At 33.9% G+C, this 25,053-nt stretch overlaps 1 protein-coding gene across 4 annotated transcripts in view; it reads left to right on the top strand.

Moving 5' to 3' along the window:
* The first annotated feature begins 671 nt into the window (after positions 1-671).
* OMA1 (OMA1 zinc metallopeptidase) overlaps positions 672-25,053 on the top strand; it is a 61,887-nt gene continuing 37,505 nt past the window's right edge. For 2 of the 4 annotated variants that reach the window (XM_063105225.1, XM_063105228.1), the window contains exons 1-7: positions 672-754; positions 7,180-7,698; positions 9,708-9,936; positions 12,403-12,576; positions 12,665-12,772; positions 15,421-15,549; positions 18,678-18,752. In XM_063105225.1, coding sequence (XP_062961295.1) covers positions 7,199-7,698; positions 9,708-9,936; positions 12,403-12,576; positions 12,665-12,772; positions 15,421-15,549; positions 18,678-18,752 — 1,215 coding nt within the window. In that variant the 5' untranslated portion in view covers positions 672-754; positions 7,180-7,198. Of the gene's footprint in view, positions 755-2,196; positions 2,275-7,179; positions 7,699-9,707; positions 9,937-12,402; positions 12,577-12,664; positions 12,773-15,420; positions 15,550-18,677; positions 18,753-25,053 lie in introns of all 4 variants that reach the window. The other 2 variants (XM_063105226.1, XM_063105227.1) reach the window with 2 other exon arrangements.

Genomic DNA, 25,053 nt, shown 5'->3' with positions numbered 1-25,053 from the left:
ATAAATATAATAAACGAATGTGGGACTGTATTTCTCAGCATTATCTGATATCTGGTTTATTTATTTGAGCACTTGTTTATTGTCTTTCTTTCCTCATCGTGATATAAGCTCCATGAAAGTCGTGTTTTTGTCTTGTTCACTGCTGGCAGATAGAACGCAGCTGGTGCTCAAGAAACATTTTTTGGTGAATCAATGAAGCATACTATACACATCATTTTGTAGCCAGCTATTTTCAGCTAACTTCCAGACACTTCCAGCTATACTTCACCTTTCTTAAAATGTGTCACTCCAGAAGTCATGTGAAAGCTGAGCGCAGCTTCAGAACCAAGAACCCTTAGTCTTCTGGCAGCCCTCAAGTCTTCTTCGTCTTGGCCAGTAGTGTCTTTTGCCTTAGAATCTACTACGGGCACAACCTCGTCTGGATCGTTCTTTAGACGACCCAACTCAGCCAAGGCAAGTACCAAACATGCACAAGGACGCTGTTTCCAGGCAAGCGGCCCAGCCGAGGGTCACATTCCTCCTCCAGCCACACGAGGGCACTAGAGCGCCACAGCCCGCGCAGGATCCGGAGCCGGCTGAGAGGACGCCTCTGGGCGGGTGTATTGACTGCCCGGTGTGGGCGGAGCGAAAGGTGCTCAAGCCCGGGCAGAGGGCAGGAAGTGAGGAGGCGGGGCTTGCCGGTGGGGTGTGCGCGTGCGCTTTGGTCGGGTCGGAGAAGTCATCGCGTTCGCCCCTGCTGGGTTCTGTCCTCACGGTGACGCCTTATCCCTCCTTTTCCGGGTTGGGCCTGGCTGAAGGGAGGGGGCAGAATGTGGACGCTGGGGTGTGCCTCACTTTGAGGGGCGCAGGGGCGAGGAGCGGGGCCTATGAGGACAGGGCGGGGTGGGCTGGCGAGGCCCGGGGTGGGGAGGGACGAGGGGCGCCGGGCGGGCGGGGGCAGCGCCGGGTGTCGCGGGGACAGGCCGGGGATGCGGCGGCCCAGGTGCTGCCCGGGCGGCGCGGGAGCCGTAAACGGGCACGGTGTCCGTGTTTCCCGGGATGTACCTCTCCCTCCGCCTTAGCCTTTCCTCTAAGCAGATCTTTTTAAAGTAGGGTTTCTTACTCACGCAGTGTTGGGGACCTCACCCTGACGCCTTCGCTTCTGGGAAACTTCCTCCAGCCACCTACGGCAGATTCTGAGAGTCAGCCCCTGTCTTTTACTCCCTCCGTCTCAACTAGAAAAGTTTTCCTGCGTCAACTCCGCAGTGAAAATACATTTCCTGTCTAAACAGTGCTAGGGCGTTTTAATTATTCCTTCCTAAACTTATCTACAAAAATCAGTTTTAGTACTATTTGAATGTTGACTGGCTGTGTAAAACGGAGCAACAGTTTTATTGTGCCTTGCAGTCCTCAACGAGAAATTTTCGTCCAGGGAGATGAGAATACCTCATTTGGAATTCAGGAGTTGATCAGTTATAGTGTCTCCTACCATATAATCCTCACTAAAAGGATTTAGGTTCATATCCCTCATTCTGAGCCAGGGTGAAGGGGTGTAGTCTGACATTTGGAAGCTTAAGAACCAAATCTGCTGCCTTATAATTTTTTTTAAAGCCTTCCATCGTGTGTACTTTGCTTGAATGATTATTTTAAAGTACATGTCCTATTTTTGCCAATCTGACAGATGTTTCCATAGAAACTATAGAAGAAATAGTCATTTTCAGCAAGAGTTGTTAAAACTGTCTTCCAGGCTTCAGCTGTGAGTGCTAGTGAGTGCTATACTTGCTCATTCTGAGATGGTACTTAAAGAATTAAGGATCTGAAATGTTTTTAGAGGCTAGCAATCCAAATTGTTTAATTTTCTCACATCATTAATTTAGTAATCCTAGAAGTCTGCCAGCTATGTTTGTTGACCTGCCACAATTCTTTGAAGAGGAGTCAGCACTGATTCTTTCTTAAGTGTTGTGTAGTCTAGTAATTGGCTCTTTGAAAATGTATAAATAGATTTCTTCCCAATTCTTTACCCTTTCTTAAGGATAAACCAAGGGTTAAAAAATATCAGGCACTATTTCTATTCTAAATGACACTTGATTGTCAGTGATATAAATGATCATCGTTACCTGGCACACAGGTCTGGCTGCCTGCCCCCTTTCAAAAGCAAACCACTCAAAAGCCAAATGTTGGTGAAAATGGAAATCAACTTTTATTTAGGAATACCAGTGACCTGAGGAGAGATGTTTGGTAGCCCATCTCTCATGTAAACCTGAAGGAGAGTGGTCAGACTAAAGCCATCTCAAGGTATCAGTTACTGAGAGGTTTTAAAACAGGGGGGCAAGGGAATGGAACGTGGGAATGTGGGAAATGAAAAGCAGGAGGGAGGGGCTTCATGCAATGTCTCAGGTGCAAAGTCTCACCAAGAATCCCTCTGCTTTCTGCTCCTGTCCTTGCTGTTATCTCAGGGTCCTGCTGGAGGGGTGGAATCAGCATAGCTTTATTGATGTCTTTCTTGGTTTCCCAGTGTCTGGATAGTACAAACAAACCTGCAGGTCCGGGATGGGTGGAAAACAGCTTTACATTCACATAAATAATGTCATCTTGCTCCCTAACCAAGGTTCAAAATATCAACTAACCATGAGAAAACAGGAAACTCATAGAAATGCATGCCAAGAAAAAAACTTTCTAAAATTTGCCTACAGCCCATGCGAATTTAAGTCCCAACATGGCTTCAGTCCTGCTCACTCCAACAATAATGGTTTAGTTATATACCATATATTATTTAGGGCTTTTACTGATACTGTCAGTATCAGAATACAAAATTTTCATGCAATCATGAGAGATTACTTGTCTTATGAGCAAGAGCTTAGCAGTGTAAATAGATGTGCATAGGCATAGAGATTAGAGCTTTCTTTTTCTGAGCGGTGTAAGTAAATCAGGAGGTCTGGAGTTTAGGAATGGAGTAAAGGAGTGTTGGGGAAGGTGCCTGGAGGAGTAGTAGGAGGGCCTGGTCTGCCATATGAAGGAGTTTATTGAAGCTGATAGGAAACCAATGAAAATTACAAAAATGGTTTTCGCAAAAAGTCTCACAGAAGTAATACATCCTGTAAACATTTAAACTGTACAGCAGTACATAAGATGGAAATACTAATAATCCCTCATAACTGCTATCTTGCCACCCAAAATAATCATTATGAGTAGTTTGGTTTATCTTCCTTTTGTATATGCTAGCATATATTATTGTTAATATTTTTTTCACACTGGGCAGAGATTTTTGTTTTGTTCTCTGCAGTATCCCCAGCACCCAGAGTGGTGTCTAGCATGTAGTGGGCATTAAGTATTTGCAGAATGAATAATATACAATTCAGAGGTCAAAAACTGAATGGAATTTGTCAATGACTGGTCAAGGAGGTTAAAAAAAATTCTTTTTGAATAGGTTGTCAACATTTTAAAATTAATTTCACATAAAATCTGAATTTCTGGCTTTCAAAGTTTTGAAACATTTGGCCACATTAAGCTCAAATTATATTTGTTGCACTCCTTTAGATAGATGTGTGTGAATCTGTGTTCACATCAGCATGGCTTTGCTGATACTCACCTGACTGGAGTCTACAAACCTGCACTGTCCAGTACAGTAGCCACTAGTCACATATGGCCATTTAACTTTAAATTAATTAGAATTAAGTTAATTAAAAATCCTATTTCTCATATATACCAGCCACATTCCAAGTGCTCAGAAGCCACATGTAGGGGCTATTGTATTGAATAGCGCAGATACAGAACATTTATATCATTGCAGAAAGTTCTGTTGCACAGTGCCTCTTTAGACATTTGAGTTTGCTACCCCTGTTATACAGAGTTCTTGCAAGTAGCATTTATTATTATTTTTAAAATTTGCCTGTCTCTTTGTCATGACACAGATCTCCATCTTTTAAATGACTGCATAGTATTTGGCAGGTTAGGATTTTTTGTAAATTGTGGGGTAGGATTCCGTTGTCTGATCTGCATTTTAGAAAAGCTCTAGTTTGGGGGATAAACTGGAGGAGGAGGGGTTGGTAGTGAAATAAGACACAGAGACTAGAGGGTGGGTAGTAATCAACACCTTAAGGCTGCAGAGCCTGGGAAGGGCTTCCATTAAGGAGATGGAATTGAAATGACTAATATGGGCTGAGATCTTTTGGATTCTAAAGTCACTGAAGAGATAATGACATATCTTCTGAAACTGATTCACTTTTGAGAATTGGTAAATTTGGCTTTGTAATGTATAGAAGGAACCCTCAGTTGGTTCCAGTAAACACATAAAATATTCAAATGTTATATTTAAAATGTAGAGTATAAGTTTTGACATATGTGTACATCTGTGAATCCAGCATCACAGTCAAGATAGTGAACATAGTCATTACCCCCAACTCTTTGTAATCCCTTCTCCTGCCTGTTTTTATCTACTCATCCTCAGGCAGTCACTGATCTCTCTGTTACTATAGATTAGTTTGCCTTTTCTGCAGTTTGTATTATAGAACTGGAATCATAGAGTATGTTCTTTTTGGGGGAAGGGGGCTGGCCTTTTATCACTTGCTAGTGTATAGAAATACAGTTTTTTTTGTATATTGATCTTCTGTCTTGCCACCCTACTAAACTCACTTATTCTAGTAGCTTTTTTTGTAAATTTTATTGGCTTTTCTATATAGATAATCATATTATCTAAAAATACAGTTTTACTTTTTTATTTCTAGTCTGGATGCCATTTCTTTCTTTTCTCCCTCTTCTCTTCCTCCCCGTCTTTTCCCCCTTTTCCCAGTTTTCCCCTTTCCCCCTTAGCAACCTTCTCACCTTCACTAGGACCCCCAGTACAATGTTGAATACTGAGAGTGGACATGCTTGCCTTGTTTCTGATCTTAGGAGGAAAGTATAGTCGTTCACCTTTAAATGTGCTGTTGGCTATAGGTTTTTGGTAGATGTCTTTTATTCCTAGTTTACTGGGAGTTTTTATTAGGGATGAATTTTGGATTTTACTAAATGCTTTTTCTGTCTATTGAGATGATCATGTGGTGTTTCTTTTTCAGTCCGTTAATAGGGTGAATTACATTAATTGATTTATGAAAGTTTAACCAACTTTGCATTCCTGGGATGAGCCTCACTTGGTGATGATGAGTTATTACCCTTTTTATACTTGAGCGAGATTTTCTAAAAATTTGTTAAGAATTTTTGTATCTAGATTTATGAGGGATGTTACTTTATAGTCTTATTGTAATATAATTTTCTGACTTTGGTAGCAGGGTAATGCTGGTCTTATGGAATGAATTGCAAACTGTTCCTTCCTTTTCAGTTTCTTATTAGAGTTTTTGTAGGATTGTAATAATTCTTTAAATATTTGGTAGAATTTTCCAGTGAAGCCCTTTGGGTCTGGAACTTTCTTTGTGGGAAGTTTTTAAACTACAGATTCAATTTCAAAAATAGGTATAGGGCTCTTTGGGTTATTTATTTCTTCTTGAGTGAGCTATGGTAGTTCGTGTTTTTCAAAAAATTTATTCATTTAATCTAAGATGTCAAATTTAAGATTTCCTGTTTCCTGATTTTAAGGAATAATGATGTGCGTTACAGTTGTTTCCTTTGTGTTTCTTCAGTGTGGGGTTCATTAAACTTTTTGGATTTGTGGGTTTATAGTTTTCATTAAGTTTGGAAAATTTGGGGCCATTATTTCAAGTTTTTTGGGGGGGTCTACTACTATCCCTCTCTTTTCAGGGACACCAGTTATACAGATATTAGGCGGCTTACAGTTATCCCACACCTCATTGATGCTCTGTGTACTTTTTTTCAGTCTATTTTCTTTCTGCATTTTATTTTCAATGGTGTCTATAGGTATGTCTTCAAGGTCACAAGTCTTTATTTCTACTATGTCTAATCTGCGATTAGTCTCATTCAGTGTAATTTTTATCTCAGATATTGTAGTTTTCTTGTCTAAAAGTCCAGTGTATGTCTTTTTCAGAAATATATTCCATATTTCTATATAAAATGCTCAAATTTTCTTTAGCTTTTAAACATGTGGAATGTAGTTATGAAAAACAGAGTAAGGTCAGGCCTGTGAACCAGACCAACTCAATTTTCCCTGCAGAGGACACTCTGTTACTTTCCACTCCTCAGTCATGAGACTCCCTATCCCACCCAGCACATAATTACCCCATGACCCGCCCTGATAAAATAAATTGAAATAAGAGGGGAACAGATATTCACAGAGTTGCAAAACCCCTCCCCAAGGCTTATTTACTGTAATTGTAAAAATTAAGTTACAGATTAACTTTAAGACCCCTTTAGGGGGGCCAGAGCAGCTTTCAGTCTAGGATTAATTTTTCTCTAAGACTGAGCCAAAACCCTTCTGAGTACTATACCCAGTGTCCGTGAATTATGTTTTCCACTTTGATGGGTGGGAATAGACACTATACCCTGCCCTATGTGAGCCCCCACCCTTTCTTTTTAAACACATATGCCCTTGTAGGACTCAGTTGAATATGAGAGGGAGATTCTCTACAGATATCTGGAGTTCTTGAGTTCTTTCTCTGTGCAGTTCTGTCTTCTCTGTACTCTCTTCTCTTGTACTCTGTCCTGTAAGCTCTAGCTACCTTGGTCTGTTTGAACTCCCAGCTTCATCTGTTCAATTTAGGGAGACTGTTGGGCTCTACTTAGATTTACCTTGTCTACAATGTGGTCTGGAAACTCTCCCCAGGCAGTAAGCTAGGGCAGTTATAGGTCGCGTCTTGTTTGTTCCCTATCTCTCAGGGATCACTGTCTTTCACTGCCTAATGTCCAGTGTATCTTATGTTAGATTTTACTATTTCATTACATGCTTATTCCCCCCACTTACTGTCTACTGATATAATTTTACTGTTGTTTTTATATAATCTATTTCTTATTTCCCAAATAATTTGCTGTTAAAATAAAAGTAGGCTGTTCCCTAACTAAAATTAAAAAATGAAATGAAAAAATTCAAGTTTCCAAAGTACACATTGTACAGTAAAAGTAATATTATATATTCCTCTGGTTTGTATTGCTGAAAGGTATTGCTGTAGGGGCGATGAGTAGAAACTCAGGGTAATTTAATCTGAGTTGTGTTAAAGGCAGAGCAACTGATACACCTATTGCATAAGTGTTATATCCCAGTTTTGTAAATAAATGTTTCCCACAGATATTTATAGTCTGTTTTTTGTGTCCTAGATAATCAAGCAAAAGAAAGATGAGCTTCATCTGTGGACTGCAGCTTGCGATTAGAAACTGTGTTTTCTTCCGATTTAATTCACTGGCCAACTGGAGAAAATGTAACACACTAGCAGTAACCTCGCTGGACTGTCCTCAAGTACAAATTAATCATATAGTAAATATATATCAAGGACTGGGAGTAAATCAGTGTAATAGGTTGGCTTTTCTGCCTGGAAACTTTCATTTCTATAGGACTTTTAGTAACAAAAGAACAGGATGCCTCTCAAGTACGAAAAGTAAGGAAATTTGGATGATTACCCGCAAATGTGCTGCATGGAATGAGTCTTTTTCAAGACAGCTACTGATAAAAGAAGTTCTAGTAGTTCCTGCTCTTTCAGTATTGTGCCCTCTAAGCTATCCTCCATTAAGAGCTGTAAGGAATTTCCACACTTCTCCCCGGTTTCAAGCTGCTCCAGTTCCTCTCTTACTGATCATTCTTAAACCAGTGCAGAAGCTACTTGCAATCATCGTAGGCAGGTAAAATACTTTTTAAAAAATATATTTTGTATTTTATTAATTTTTTGCATTAACATTTTATATTAACTTTTACTAACTTCTAAAAGTAAGTTAATCTTTTGTGTTTGTAAAACTATACTTAGAACATGTTAGATCTGCTTCCTACCCCATTTAACTCAAAATTAAGTTTCTAAACAGTAGGTCCTAATTTTGTTATGTATGATTTAATAATCTTGAAACAATTCACTGTATATTAATTTGTGGTATAGAAATGTGATCTTTAAAAAGTTATTCTTACATATTATATCGACATTTTAAAAAAGATTTTATATTTATGGTAATAAGAAGAATCAGAAGTGTTGGTTATAACCCATGTGTAAGAACAGTACTTACTAATATTCCTTTTTAGTAAGTACTGTTCTGAGTGTGTCAGAACAGTACTTACTCAGATTCCGTTTGTAGAATCTGAGGTGGCAAGTTAACTCTTAAACCAGTAATATTTACTTATTTATTTTTCTATTCTATTTCCAGCACATCTTTATTGTGGTGGTCCTTTATAATAACTAATATTTTTACAGCTAACCTTTTTTTTTCTTATTTGTTTCATGTAGATTGAAGAAATAATCAGTCTCCTCATAAAGTTTGATAACTATGAAGTTCCTTTTTGCCTTCTTCTTACTTCCATACTATCTAACCCAATTTGCTTTCTCTCAAAAATTGAGAACTTCTACTTTGTAATTTATTGTGTTCTTCTTTATGATTTGGTGTTGAAACCCAGAAAATATATAGCTATATTGGCTCTCAGTTTAAGTAATGAACTCACTCCAGGTTCTTGGGATAATAGCTCCTTCTGATTTCTAATGTGTACTAATCTTTTTAAATCATTTATTTAGTTTTAACTTTTTTGTTGTTGTTACTATTGTAAATTACCTAAAATTTTTTTTACAGTGTGTCTTGCATATGTTTAAAATAAATATAATGTCATATTATCCTTCACAGTTTGGTTTATGTCCCTTCAGATTGAAACACTTTGTCTAAAGGTATTTCAGGTATGTCACTTAACAAACCTAAGATGATTTTAAGAAGTTATTTTGTAAAATAAATTTTTTTCATGAGAATGATATATATATATGTTAAGATTTTGTTGTGATTTTACAGATGAACTCACGAGGAAAAATTCTTGTTCCAGTAATGAAAACATTGCTTTTGTCAAGATGTTTGTAAACCCTGCTAAGTAGTATAGAGTATTGTTGCCTGGTAAAAATTGGACCTCCTCAGATGCTATCTATAAAATCTCCCATTTCCATATTTACATTGCTTATGATCTTCTTACTACCTCTCCTTTTTCATGTTCTAGAAGATAGTGGAGTTTGTACTGTTGAGCACTATTTATTTCCAAAATCAATGCTGAGGTAGTTTCCCTTTCACCATGCTGAAGCACTGGCAGATTGTGCCAGAAGTCTGAGAAGCAGTGGGAAGAATAGTGGCTAAAGGTATAGATTTATTGTACTATAACCCCTCAGATGTTCACTTGGGCATTTTATCCCTATTAAGTGGTTAAGTGGTCAGACTGGAATGTCATTGCCTTCATTGTCTGGTTTTCCTCTTATTACCTCTATGACCTTGGACAAATTGCTTAACTTCTCTGTGTCTCAATTTTTTGTTCTGTAACAGGTTTATGATGAGGATTAAATGAGATGGCATATGTGTAAGATTAGAAGAGTACTTTGCATAGTTGATAAATGTTAACTAGTGGTAGTTGTAAAATAGCTCATTTAGTATTTATCCTTAAAATAGCTAAAGAAGAAGATTCAAATGAGCATTAGAATTTTTAAATGTAGCTTACATAGTTGATTGCTTTTTGATCATTTAGCCAAGAATTTTATAAATTAAAAAGCCATCTGTACAGAGAAATATAAAAATTCAAATGTTTGATGACATAAAATTCTAGCATATACTTTTGAGTTTTGGTGATAAGTTGATTGTGCTGCTATGATTATCAGAACTTCAAATTTTTCTTTTTGCTCTAGGGGCATAAGGAAATGGTGGCAGGCACTTCCTCCTAACAAGAAGGAACTATTTAAAGAAAGTGTAAAGAAAAATAAATGGAAGTTATTCCTTGGTTTGAGTAGTTTTGGATTGCTATTCATAGTGTTTTATTTTACTCACCTGGAAGTGAGTCCAGTCACAGGAAGGAGCAAGCTACTATTATTGGGGAAAGAGCATTTCAGACTTTTATCAGAACTGGAATATGAAGCAGTAAGTAGTAAGAATTGTTTTCAATTAGATTGCTTTATATAACACTCAAAGCAGGAAAGTTTCTTAAATACAAAAGATGCACTGCTTTTTAATTTTAATCTTTGATATGAAATTAGCATTTTTTACCAAAAGGCCTTAAACCTTTCGCACTTAGTATTCCTACTGCCTATGCTGATTTTCCTCCCATTCACCCAGCTAACTCTTGCTTAGCATATGTCACCTTAAATGTCACTTTCTCAGAAAAGCCTTCCTTGATCATTCAGACTGGGTTGGTCAGGGTGACTAGATCAGATGCTAGGGTGCATCCTTCGTACAGACTGAATATAAACCATCTTGTTTGCGATTGTGCCCAGCGCTTTGCTATGCTGGGGTTGGGTCTTCTAGTGTTGTTTTTTTTTTTTTTCCCCTCTTTGAAACTGTACTTTTCCTTCAAAGCATTTACATGAAGGTGCATAATTATTTATTTGCTGGTCTGTTTCTCTTGTTAGACTAAGCTCTATGGAGGCAGAGATCTTTTCTGTTTTGTTTATTGTTTTATCTTAAGTACCAGCACAATGTGCAAAGTGTGCTTAGTATATATTTATTGGCTAAATAGATATGTGGTCAGAATTTTTATACCTGGAAAGTCAAGTAGAATAAGATAGTTTTTTCCAAATATCAAGGTTGGCAATTTATTATATTTTTTGAATACAAAATAATGTTGGAATTCTGAACTCTTAACTCCTTGGAAAGTATAATAACTAAGGTAGTTAAACATTTTGTACCCTAGTGAGTTCCTTGAGCACAAGATCATCCTGTCTACAGTGCACAGCACATACATGGTATGTGCTCAATTAATATTCATTGAATTGATGTCTCATATCCTCACTTGACAGCTTTGGCTTGGTTAGATCTTTATATCTTTTTATTCCAAAACAGTGGTTTTTCACTATAAAAATTGTTCTTAATCAAGATAAGACCAATCTCTTATTGTAGAGTATACACAGTGATTTGTGATTTTTCTTAGAATTTAGTTTAGTCAGAGGCAAGTTTGAGGAAAGTGTTCTGGAAAGATTGAGACAGGCCTAGTATTAAATTAGCTCATCTTTTACTATTTATATTGCTAAGAAATTTTTCAAAAATTATGTGTATGTATACGTATGTTTTTATAGCTATAGATAGAGATACACCTCTTTTTCATTGTTTAAGCTACAAATGTAATACCTGCTTGGTATGAAAATTCAAACACGTTCTTTTTTTTTATCGATACATAATTGATTATACATATTTGGGCGGTACAGAGTTGACTGTCAGCATTTGTGTACATGTGATGGTCAAATCAGGATAGTTGGCATATTCGTCATTACAAAACGTACTCATTCTTTGTTTCCATTAACCGATTTCTCCCTGTCTCCCTTCCCCCTCCCCCTTTCCTCTCTCTAATAACCACAGTTCTGTTCTCTCCTTCTGAATGCTCAAAGTATTACTGTGTTTGTCATTTCTTTTCTTTCTTTATCTTTGTTTCTTTTTCTTTTTTAGCTTCCACATTCAAACACATGTTCTTATATGGGTGTTATAAAGTGGTATAATTACATATAATCTTGTTTTATCTACTTCAGAAGGGTTAATAAATAGTGGGATTTTTTGGTTTATTTCAGGCTGTTTACATTGGTGAGTTATACTTTTTAAAAATGCTAATTGATGTAAAGACTTTTAAATTCATGTTCTATAAAATCGTGAAGATAGTTAAATCTTTAATGCTTCTCAAAGAAGGAGGTTACCATCTTGTTGATTCTTAAAAGAAAGGAGTAGTACATTTTATGGGAATTAAAGTCATATTTTCAGAGCATTCTTAATTTTCTCAGTATACTTGAAAGGATCTCTCATGAATATAGCTTCAGAAGTGTCTTCATGTGGTGGCTAGTCTTAATCAGCATCATGTAGAGAAAATGATATGCCCATTAATTCTGAGATTTCAGTAATTTCCTTTTACTCTGTGTGAATAAAACACTTTAAAATTAATGAAATGTTGTCTTTTTTTGGTAAAAGTTTAATCTTACTAAGTGTAGGGTGTTTTTCTATTCAGTGGGTTATAAAAGTAATTTTCTTTTGTATTTTAGTTTCTTACATGAGATCTTTATGCTCCCTAGGCAGTGTTGTGTTTTCCAGAATACTCAGGAAAGTAGATACAATATTTTAGCATCTTATTTGTCTGTAGGTTAATAGAAAAGAAAAGTGAGATTTTGATTTCAACCCATTTATATAAAAAACTCTTACTACTAGAATTTATTCCTTTGTGAGAAACCACATTGCCTTTGCGTGAATAATTCAAATTTAAGAAATGTGAGTGTTTAATATATGCATATTTTTACATAATTAAAATGTTCAACAATAAGTAGTCATATAACTCCATGAAGCAATGTAAACATTTTGTAGAGCTAATACTCTTTTAAGAAAATAAAGGATATTTTCTTTTAAATTTTTCAGTGGATGGAAGAATTTAAAAATGATATTTTAACTGAGAAAGATGACCGATACCTGACTGCTAAAAAAGTGGTTTATCATCTAATTGAATGCAATAAAGATATCCCAGGGATCTCTGAGGTCAATTGGATTATTCATGTGGTTGATTCCCCAGATATAAATGCCTTTGTATTTCCAGTAAGTAAATGTTCTCAAACACATTTTTATTGTTATCCTTATTTTTTTATGGAGTTCTAATTGCTTACATTATTTTTTTATACTGCAGAATGGACAAATGTTTATTTTTACTGGGCTTTTAAATAGTGTGACTGATATTCATCAACTTTCCTTCCTTCTGGGCCATGAAATAGCACATGTAGTACTTGGGCATGCTGTAAGTACCCAAAATGAATATTCAGTTGTTGAAATATTGCTTTGAAGTTAGCAAGTTAAATCTTTTAAGAAACTGAATTTCTTTTTTTTTTTTTTTGAATGATGGAAGTTTAGTTTTTAGTAATTGCCTTATTCTGTTACCTGAGAAAAGATGTGGTAAGCTGATTTTGAGAATTTTTATGGTCTTTAGTATTTGATACTGAATAATTAGTTTCTCTTAAATACTATTTTTATCAACTTTCTCTTTTGCTAAAAAGTAATTATTCTCAGCCTCTAATTATTTCAAATTAGATTTTAAATTTGCCATAATTATTAACATACTCGTAATCTAGTCAGAAAATTAATTGTAGGAAAGTGATATTACTATTTAAGTGGGTAAATCAGTTTTCTTTTTTATTCATTCTCAGGATAGCTTGGAACATCTTTGAAAATATCTAGAATGATATGACATATATAATTAATGCATAATAATAATGATACCTTGCCATTTTACAGCTTACTGAGCTTTTTAATATGTGCCTTCCCATTCATAATTTTAATACCTCATGAGGTACGTGTTTATTATCCCTGTTTTATATATGAGGAAACTAATGTTTAAAAAAACTAAATACCTAACATGGCAGAGTGGCCGAATTGGGACTTTAACCAGGTCTTCTTTACACAAGTCCTGCATTTCTTCCTTTTACCACAGTTACCTGGTTATTGGCAGTACATTTCTTATAGATCGTAGAATTCAGGCTGATTTATGCTCCTGTGGTTACATGTCTATTTGACTTGGTGTGAGTCCAGGAAAATAATATATATTAGTTTTGCTCATTTTTTTAGTGTCATTCACTAAAAAATATGAATGGCTCTTTTGTCCACATAATTAGAGAAGTATATTTTCTTTAAAGGAAAGCATGAAGGTTAATAGTGAAAGGATTGTGAAATGCTAAATCAGAAAGGAAAGTAATATTAACTTTAAATAGAAACAATGTTTATAATACTTCTAAAAGTCATCTCCAATTCTACCTATTCCTTAGAGTGTTAATAAGATGAGGTAGACCAAAGTTGTGCTCTTCTGAAGCACTAATAGTAATTATCTCCTTTATTTCTTCTGAGTTACAAGAAAATTTTAAACATATTTTTCTTAAACACATATGCAAGAATAAATCTAAGCAGTTGAAATAGAGACGTTATATGCATTCTAATATAGTTCATGTAATGGCTTCATAACTTTGAAATCAATTTTGGCCATTGTAGCATTTAAAAGGTGTTACTATTCAGTACATTTGTTTTTCTGGCATCTAGTTCAATTCCTCATATTCCTTACATTGTCATCTCTATCAGTGTAAGAACAATAATTAGATGAGATGTAAAAAAGCGAATAGCAAACCTTAAAAATAGAAATTAGATATTAATATTTCTTTGGCAGAGGTCTTAAATATTATCAGCACAATATTTTCTCTTTTGGGAGTCTCAGTTTTGATTTGATCTAGTCTTTTATGTTGTTTTCTTTATTCCACAAATACACACAAATTTTTCTTGTTTTCTAAGACTATAATAGCAGTTATATCCTTTAACAATTAATAACAGTGACTTTCTCTTCTATAATGACTTCATCATTTTGAGTTTCACTCTTTCATGTTAAAATAATTATACAATTGTTTTTTGCAACAGTTCTTATAATGAAGCAAAGTGTGTTTTGTGAGGGCATACTATATTGTCAAGGGACATATGTATTCTATGTCATTGTTTTTAGTTTCCAGCTGTTTCATACATTCAAGTAATAACTGCTATATTATCAGTATTAGCATTACATTAACATTTATTAATCAACTTTAGTGGTGAACAGTGAACAATCCAGTGCATTAAACTTATATTTAGCTATTACTACTCAAAACAGTGATTTTATGTAAAACCTTTTTTGGTTATTGCTATAAGTCAGTACAAAAATTCACAGACCCCGATTTCCTGGTGAGAAATACCAGACTTTTAAAATTGCAGAGTTGTATAAATGAATCATGCTTCATATATTAGGTCATGAAGACCAAAAGACTTTTATTTGAAATAAACTTCTAATCTTTTTCTGAATTGTTCCTTGTTTTAATTGTTTCATGTTAGGTAGTATTTAGTCTTTATTCAAAAATGTAAGTATAATAAACACATTTATTTGATTTTTAAAAAGACATAGTGACTGTATTAGAAACTGAAACTGCCTGGGTTTGAATCCCAATCCTTTTATTAATACCTGTAGCTGTGCGAATTTGGGCTATTATTTTAACCTCTTTCCATCTCAGTTTCATTATCTATAAAATAAAATAAGGATAATTGTACCTATTTCACAAGATTGTTATACTTGTTAATATAAGAAACTGTAGGTTAATGAACGTGTCATTGTATCTGACTAATAGTAAATGGCTCAGTAAATGTTAGTTAAATGAATGAATGGGTTAAGTATGTAAACAAGGGAAGGGGAAAAACAGGGAAAGGATGAGCACACAGAAGAGTGCTTTCCATTTTAGTTGGTGACAGTCAGTTAAACACATGTAATTATTTAATGTTATTACATATTAAATAATACGTTATTTAATGTGATTAACTAGAAAATGTAAGTATATATTGTCTCAATTTATTAAGTGTGATTTTTATTATTTTGATTATTCTCAGGCAGAAAAGGCTAGCATGGTTCATTTCTTGGATTTTCTTGGTATGATTTTTCTCACAATGATTTGGGCCCTTTGTCCTCGAGATAGTTTGGCACTTTTGGGCCAGTGGATACAGTCTAAATTGCAGGAGGTAAGTCTGAGACAATAACTTGAATTTATAATTGCCTATGCTGAAGATTTTAATATTACTGTAAAGCAACAAATACCAGAGATGTTTTCACATTTTATCATGAAATATGGGTACTAATTTTTAGGAGATATGAGGGTACTTCAAAAAGTTAATGGAAAAATAGAGTTAAAAAAGATAATATAAATCTTTCCTTGAATTTTGTGAAATACCCTTGTATTCTTATATATGGGCATTATAATTAAGGAATGCTACGTCTCCCAAATGATGGATAGGGATGGGTTAGAAAGGCTTGGCAACTTTTGGCTAATACAATGTTTTTCCATAGTTATTAGTTTTACAGAGAGAAAACTTACCCTTTTTTTTTACTATGGTGCTTTAACTAAATGACTTTCCCTCCCCCAAATATTTGCATTTTAATGAGGAACTCTTAAAACCTTTAAACTTTAGTGGATACTGAGTTGGATGAAGCTGCTTTACCACCTTCCCCTCCTTGTCACCTCAGGTTAAACTAATGTTGCCTCAAAAATATTGAAAGAACAGTCATACTACATAGATATTTATTAACTTTTGTTTTTAGTGCTTGTGTATAATAATAATAATTTCAAATATTTGAGTCCCTCATTTTGTTCAGAATACTGCACTCCTGAAAGTACGTCTTTTAGTCTTCAAAACTACTTTGTTAACCATGATTAATTATTTTATTTTATATCTTTCTTCACATATTTGTCCTGGGAGTTCTGGTTATTTAGGAACAATCTGCTATTTGTTTATTTAATGATTTGTGGAGCACCCATTAGAGTGCCATCTGGGTGCTGTTTAAATCTAATGTGCAAAATTCTTTGAGACAAATTGCTTTTGAGATTGAATAACTAAGTATGTTATTCGGTATTACCATAGCATTTGGTTTCATTTATATAGAAGTAAAGGTTCTTAAACAGAAAAAGAATGGTTATTGCTTACTATTAGGCCTCATGGCCAGCTTAAGGCAATTGAGCTGGGCTGGAAGGAATGCTTCAGAAGCCTATGACCTAACCACCCAGATGTTACATTGGACCACAAGGGCTGTGTCACCTTGCATACCACTGATTTCAAAATTGCCCATTACTCTGTCAGAACCCTCCCTAAAAGTCTTATAAACCTCCTGCTTTCCTTGGTTTGGGGGAACTGATCTGGCTCAGTCTCCCCTCCGTGTTAATGGAGTAAAGCTTTTTGGCTGAAATGGCGCCTGGCTCAGGTCTCTCTCTTTTCTCCACCTCGCAGAACCTAACACTTATGTTATAGAACCTCATATGTTGAATTTTGTTTCTGTCACTGACTGGCTGGGAAGTCAAAGGAGTTAATGTAGTTTTTCCCCATCTATCTATAGATTGCTTTTTCCATTAATGGAATCAGAAGGTATGGTCATAAGAAAGATAACTTGTAGCTGTTTTTCTCTTAAAATATTTGATGAATCCTGCCACTTCAGTGTAATTCTTCAATTCAGTAATTGAACTGAAAATAAAGTAAGGATGACCCCTGTTTGAATTCTTTTTCCCTAATTCAAGGCCCGTCAATAATTTTGGTGACAAGGAGGTACTTTTTTCTCTAGAAAGCCTTGCTCACTGTGATTGGAGATCAGAGGGGAGCACTGATAGTGAAGTCATTAGGGAATGGGAATTGCTGACATTCATTTGCCATTCATTCGTTTGTTGTGATGATTGAATGATACATTTAAGGCAGGATTTCTCAATTTCAGCACTATTGACATTTTGGAATGGATAATTCTTTGTTGTGGGGAATTGTCCTGTGCATTGTAGGATGTGTAGTAGCATATCTGACTTCTCCCTACTAAAATAAATGCTAGTAGTTCTTCTTACCCCAGGTTGTGCCAATCACAAACATCTTGAAACATTTACAAATGTCCCTGGGCAACAAAATCACACCAGGTTGAGAACCACTGATTTAAAGCATTTAGCACAATACCTGGCACCATGTGAGGACTCAGTACATATGAGCTATTATTATTTGTTCATTTAATCCTCTCTGCAATTCTAGGAGGTTGGCACTGTTACTAACTCCATTTTACATATGATGCTACTGGGTGTAGAGGGGTTAAACAGTTGGTTCAGAGTGAACAGTTAATAAGTGTCAGCATTTGGACTTGAACCCAAATTTACCCCCTTTATAGCTGATGTTTCTCATCAGTATACTATCAGTAGACTAGATTGGGTACATACGGATTACTCACAGAGGGTGAAGACACTATATGATATGGTTCATCAACCTAAAACGGATGTGATGGAGAAGGAAGAAAATCAAATCGAATGGTCACATACTGTGAATCAGATTGATTATATTATTTCTATCCTTCACAGATATGTAACTACCTTTGAAAAATCGCTTCCCCAATTAGTTGGTCTTTTCTCAAAAGTCCTGCCTATTGATCCATCTCCTACAAAGTTTTAGTACTTACTGAAAATTAGAATTTAACTGGAAAGCATTCGCATAAATACAAGTAATTAGGAAAATTAAAGTTATATCTTTTTTTAAAATTTAAGTTAGAAGAAAATTTCATTTTCCTAACTAATCAATACTTAGAAAAGAAACAGGAAATTAAGGTAATTTATCAAAGAAAGAACATTCTGCTATATGGTTAATTTTCTTACTGAAATAAATCTTCTGTTAGTGTCACTGGCTATTATATACCTATGTTTTTTCAATTTCTTTGAAAACTGCATCATTATAATTGGAGAAACAGAAGTAAACTACTTACGATACTATCCAGAAATTTGTAGGCATGACTTTTTCTGTTCTCTTCATATTTTTAAAATATTAATCAACAACGGTCTTTTTTTTTTTTCGGCAGCTGGCTAGTGTGGGGATCTGAACCCTTGTTGACCTTGTTGCTATAACACCATGCTCTAACCAACTGAGCTAACTGGCCAGCCCTGAAGTATGAATCTCTAAGGAAGGAAATAAAGGCTGTATTTATGTTTTTATACGATGGTGTTCTTTAAATGTTAATCATAGAGTGTAAAATTTTATCCTAGATACTTCATGAAATTAATTTAGAAAAATCAAATTTTGTTACTGCTTTTGTCATGAAATAAATTGCCTAAATGGAGCTATTCTGTACTATTTTTTCTTAGTATATGTTTGATAGGCCATACAATAGAACATTGGAGGCTGAAGCTGACAAAATTGGACTACTGCTTGCTGCAAAGGTAAAGTGGTTAGTAGTTGGGAATACAGTATCCTTCACATAGTAAAAGATAAATGTGTGTTGTCTTAAATACTCTTAGGCATAGGCAGAGAATTAGAGTTGGACTGCATTAACCCTTTATGCAGTTTCCATTAATCTGTAGAAATGAGAAGATTATGGACCTTGAAAGAATGCATAATTAAAGATACTCATTTAACTACCTTCTGTATATGAGGCTGTATTATTCATTAAAATACATAAGATTATAGTAATTATCAGGTTATATAAAAGAAGTCTTAATCCATTATTGGAAAGAATTTTTGCATGTATAAGCTTTTTGATTACAGACTTGAAATATATTAATTGAAATTTAAAAACATGGCTATGTAATGCATTCAGGTTATTTGCTTGTTTGTTTTGTTTTTGGTTTTTTGGCAGCTGGCTGGTACAGGGATCTGAACTCCTGACCTTGGTGTTACCAGCACCACACTTTCCCAAGTGAGCTAACTGGCCAGACCATTCAGGTTATTTTTGTCACAGTAGATGACTTTTCTTTTGTTAACAACAGTGAGGAGCTCTGTGCCTTTACATTTATTTAAGTTGGTTTTGTTCCTGTCTACTTAATAGGGCACTTCACACCTGGCTGCTATTTTAATCACCTGTGATAACTGAGTAGTATTAGTAGAATTTAAGGTTAGGAATAAAACTGCGTTTTTAAAAATGAGAAAACATTGCAGCTCTATTTACAATAGCTAAAATATGGAATCAACCTAAGTGTCCATTGATAGACGACTGGATAAGGAAAATGTGGTATATATACACAATGGAATATTACTCAGCCATAAAAAATAATGAAATTCTACCATTTGCATCAACATGGATGAGTCTGGAGAAAATTATGTTAAGTAAAATAAGCCAGACAAAGAAAGAGAAATACCACATGTTCTCACTCATAACTGGCTGCTGGGAAGGAAGGAAGGGAGGTAAGGAGGGAAGAAAGAAGAAATGAAGGAAAGAGAGAAAGAAAAGACCACAACAATATGTTGAACTTTCAGAAGGAGAGAACAAACCTAAGGGAGATGGGGGGAGAGTAGGGAGGGGGTTTGGGAAGTGTTAGGTAGGGCAAAGGGCATAAAGAAATATCACAAATTGTAAGAATGAAGGTGCTAATAATAAATAAAAATTTAAAATAAAAATATGTGTGAAAACAATGCCACTTCACATAATAAATTCAAATTTTATTTGATCCTTTGTTGAGTTTCTAGTATTAAATTTATTAAAAATCACTATTATTTGAATCTTTCATTGATTTTATGGATTTAATTTTATAAATTATAAATTAATTTTATATTACTCATTCACAAAAGCAAAAGCAGTTTTTTGGATGTTAATAAGTAGGATTAAGTGAATGATCAGACTATGTATTAAGAGGTTTCCAAGTAAGGGGCCACAGATTGGCTGTTTCAAGAGTTTTCTAATTTTAATGTATGACAGTCTGTCAGATTTTCCCTTTATGTTAAGTGAATTCTGTGTTCTTATTAAGAAATCTTCATCTATCTCAATAAATTATTCCTGTTTTATTTCCAAGAAACTATTGTTTTATTAGTTATATATATAATATGAGGAAGATGTCAAGATAATTTTTTTCTGTATGGGTAACTAATAGACTCAGCACCATTTATTGAAGAGTCATCTTTTCTTCATCTCACTTCAGTGCGTCTTTGTCATAAAGGTGGGACTCTATATGGGGGTCTGTTTCTGACTCACTATTCTATTCCATTGGCCTGTTGTTTATCTTTCAGTCAATACCATACAGTTGCTGTAGCTTTGTGATAGGTGTTGATATCTGATAGCTTCTGTCCTCCAATAATGTTGTATAAAATTGAGTTAGCTATATTCTTGGACCTTTGAATTTCCTTTTAAATTTTAGAATCAGCTTATTAAATTACATACCCATACAAAAACATGCCTGGGATTTTAATTGGAATTACATTGCATTTATATATCAATTTGGGGACAGTTGACTAGTGTCTACAATACTGATTCTTTCCATAATATTTCCATAATAAATATTTGTATATTTATTTAGATATTCTTTAATTTTTCTTAATGATGTTTTCACGTTTCTGTTTGTAGGAATTACATACCTTTTGTTAGATATATTGCTGTTTGCTTTTTTTATGTTATGATAAACAGTGTCATTTTAAAAATAAATTGCTTTCATATAGAAATATGGTTGATTTTTCTACATGACTATGTATCCAGCAAACTGTATTTCTTCCTTTCTAATCTGTGTACTTTCTTTTTTTGTCTTATTGCAGTAGCCAGAAACTTCAGTTTAAAGTTGATGGTGGGCAACTTTGTTTCTTCCTGACCTTAGCATTCAGTATTTTGCCATTAATTATGATGTTTGTTGTAAGCTTTTTTATAGATACTTTGATCAGATGAAAGAGTTTCCCTTCTATTTCTAATATCCTAAGAGATTTTTAAGAATAATGAGTATTAAATTTTGTAAAATGCATTTTCTGCATCTATTGAGATGATTATATAATTTTCCTCTTTTAATCTGTTAATGTGGCAAATTACATTGATTTTTTATTGTCAAATTTTTAGTTTTGGAAATAAACCCAATTTCATTAATTATATTATCTTTTAATATATTGCTGGAATTGGTTTGTTAATGTTTAATTTAGAATGTTTGTATCTATGTTCATAGGAGATTGTGGCCTGGAATTTTCTTTTCTTATAATGTCCTGTCAGGTTTTGGTAACAATGTTATGATGGCTTCATAAAATATATATATTTTTTCCTCAGGAAGAGGTTGTGTAAGATTAGCGATATTTATTTTTTAAGTGCTTGGAGAATTCATGGATAAAGCTATATGGGCCTACAGATTTCTTTGTGAGATTATCTTTAATTATGGATTCATTCTCTTTAATAGATATAGAACTATTCGTATTTTTCTATTTCTTGTGACAGTTTTTGTAGTTTTATTTTTCTAAGTATTTGGTTTAAATTTTTAAAATTATTGGCATAAAGTTCTTTTAATATACTCTTATTATATTTTTAATGTCTGAAGGATACCTGCATTATACATATATATATCTTTTTAATGTCTCCTCTGTTCCTAATATTGGTGATTTTTGCTAGATTTTTATAACTTTTATTAATCTTTTCAAAAAATATCTTTGGCTTTGCTTCTTTTCTCTGTTATGTTTGTTTCCTATTATGTCAGTTATTGTGCTTGTCTTTATTATTTCTTTTTACTTATTTCCTTTGGGTTTCATATGCTGTCCTTTTTCCTAACTTCTTAGGATGGATGTCTACATCATTGATTTTAAGCCCTTTTTCTTTTCTAATTATATACATTTCAACCTGTACATTTTCATCTAAGAACATTTTTACTTGTCATGTTGCAAGTATTGATATTGTATATTTGTCTTCAGTTTATCTATTTTTCTTCAATTTATCTTTTCTTTTGCAGCTGGCTGATATGAAGAGCTTCAGTTTAAAATATATTCTCTTTTTCATTGTGATTTCTTCTTTGACTTGGTTATTTAGAAGTGCATTGCTTAGTTTTTGAACATTTGATGATTTTATAGTTATCTTTTATTTTTGATTTCTAGATTAATTACCCTCTGATTGGGTAATATACTGAATGGTTAGAAACCTTTGAAAATTGTTGGGTCTTGCTTTATGGCTCAGCACGTGATCAAGTTTGTTAAAATGGTGTGCACTTGAGAGTGGATTCTGCCATTGTGGGTGCAAGGTTCTACAGATGTCAGTTTTCTCAAGTTTGTTAATTTTGTTGTTTTGGATCTTCTGTGTCCTTCCTGAATTTTTTTTCAGTTATTGAGAGAGTTTTGTTAATCTTCCATTATGGTTTTAGATTTTTCTTTTTCTTCTGTTAGTTTTATCAATTTTCGCTTTGTATATCTTCAAACTATTTTTAGCATACATATCTAATATTGTTAGATCCTCCTGGTGGATTGATCCTTTTATCAGTATAAAATCCCTCTTTATCTCTGGTAACTCTTCTTGCCTAATGTCCACTTCTTCCTTTATTAGTACTGCTATCTCAGCTCTCAGCTTTCTTTGGGTTAGTGCGTTTTGTTTTTGTTTTTTTAATCTTTGTCCTTTTGGGGGTATATTTAGTCCATTTATGTGTTTAGTTTACATTTCTTGTTGACTAATGGTGTGGAGCATATTTTCAGGTTTGGATTGGCCATTCATGTATCTTTGTGAATTGTCTGTTCAGATATTTTGCCCATTTTTAAATTGGTTTGTTTTATCTTCATTTGTAAGAGTTTTTATGTACATGCTGGATACAAGTCCTTTATCAGTATATGTATTGCATTTATTTTTCTCTCATTCTGGGGTTTGTATTTTTATTTTTTTAACAGCTAATTTTGAAGAACAAAAGTTTAAAATTTTTATCAAGTCTGATTTTTCTACATTTAATTTACTCTTCCTTTTTAGTTTCTAAAGTGGGGCATAGATCATTGGTTTCAGACTTTCTTGTTTTTTGATATAAGCAGTTAAAGTCAATTTCCTACTCTCCATTACTTTACTTACATCCTACAAATTTTGATATGTTGTATTTTTTTAATCTGTTAAGTTAAAATGCTTTCTAATTTTTTGTGTGATTGTTTCTTTTATTTATGAGTTGTTCGGAAATGATTCATTTAATATCCAGATATTTGGGATTTGTATAAATGTTTTATTGTTTATTTCTAATTTAATTCCTTTGCAGTCAGAGAACATATTCTGTAAGATTTTCATTCTTTTATAATCTATTGAGACTTGTTTTATGGTGCATCATTTGGCCTATTGGTGAACATGCCATTATTTGAAAAAAATATGTATTCTGTAGTTGAGTATATATTCTATAAATATCAATTAGGTTAAGGTGATTTACAGTGTCATTCAGATCTATATCCTTCTGATTTTTTCTACTTGTTTACTTGTTATTGAGAGAGAAGTTTTGAAATCTTTAATTATAATCATAGATTTGTTTGTTTTTCCTTTCAGTTCTGTTAGTTTTTGCTTGATGTATTTTAAAGCTCTTTATTAGGTGCATTCATATTTAGGATTATTTTATCCTCTTATTGAATTGATTGATCATTGTGAAGTATCCCTCCTTGCCTCTAGTAATACTCTTTGTCTTGAGGTCTATTTTGTTTGACATTAATATAACTACTCCGGCTTTCTTATGTGTTACTGTCCACTTGGTATATCTTTTTCTATCCATTTATTTTCATGCTATTTGAGTTTTTGTATTTAAAATACATCTCATAGACAGCGTATACTAGATTCTTGCTTTTTTATTAAGTTTGACAATCTCTGCCTATAGTTTGAAGTGCATAGTCAATTTATATTTAATATAATTATTAATATGGTTGTATTTAGATCTGCCAGTATGCTATTTGTTTTTTATTTGTCTTACCTACTTTTTTGTTCCTCTGTTCTTCCTTTTTTGCCTTCTTTTAAGTTACTAAAATTTTTTTTATTATTCCATATTATTTCCTTCATTGGCTTTCTAACTATAGCTTTTAGCGTTATTTTTTAATGGTTTCTCTCAGGATTACAATACAGTATACATCTTTAACTTATCCACATCTACTTGAGGTTAATATTGAATAATTTCTGGTAAAATATTGGAACTTTACAGTGGTATATTTGGCAGTCATCAAGGATTGATGGAGCTTACCCTCCAAGTTGTTTCCTTGCTTTTAAGGATTTTCTCTTAATTTTCAACTGTGCTGCTGGCTTCAGGGTTTGTCCACTGAAACTTCAAGCCCGTAAGGCTTCACTGAGGTTTTTTTTTTTTTTTTCCTTTAAAGTAGCAGATTCACAGATATGGCCCTCATAGTCTATCTTTTAAGAGTAGATTTTTCTCTGGCTGCTGCCTGCTTTTCTACAACCTTACCACCAACCCCCCCTTGCATTTCCCCTCCTCATGTTAGATGCTAGTCAGGGATTTGGGCAGAGTTTATGCAGAGTTTCTCACTCCTTTTCTTGTTCTCTCACTGTTGGAATTTCTTACTTTAGATTTCTCACTGCTTTTCTGTCCCTGAACTATGTTTTCTGGAACTTTAGCTGGTGAGGGTATTGTTTTCCACTACCATTTCTTACAGCTTTGTCCATGAAAGATGGGCAATACCTTCAGGCCAGAAAGACACAAATTTTTAGGTCTTATCTCTTCTAAAGTTTTTCAGTGTTAAACTCTCTTCTGAATTCTATTTTTGTACACTTTGCAATGTCTTTTAAATAGTTGTTGTTACTATTTTTAGTCATGTTTTTGTAATTTTTATCTGCCAGAG

This window comes from Cynocephalus volans, chromosome 8, assembly GCF_027409185.1.
Source record: "Cynocephalus volans isolate mCynVol1 chromosome 8, mCynVol1.pri, whole genome shotgun sequence".
Lineage (NCBI taxonomy): Eukaryota > Metazoa > Chordata > Mammalia > Dermoptera > Cynocephalidae > Cynocephalus > Cynocephalus volans.
Note: the sequence above shows the minus strand (reverse complement) of the source record. Positions and strands in the feature narration are given on the sequence as shown.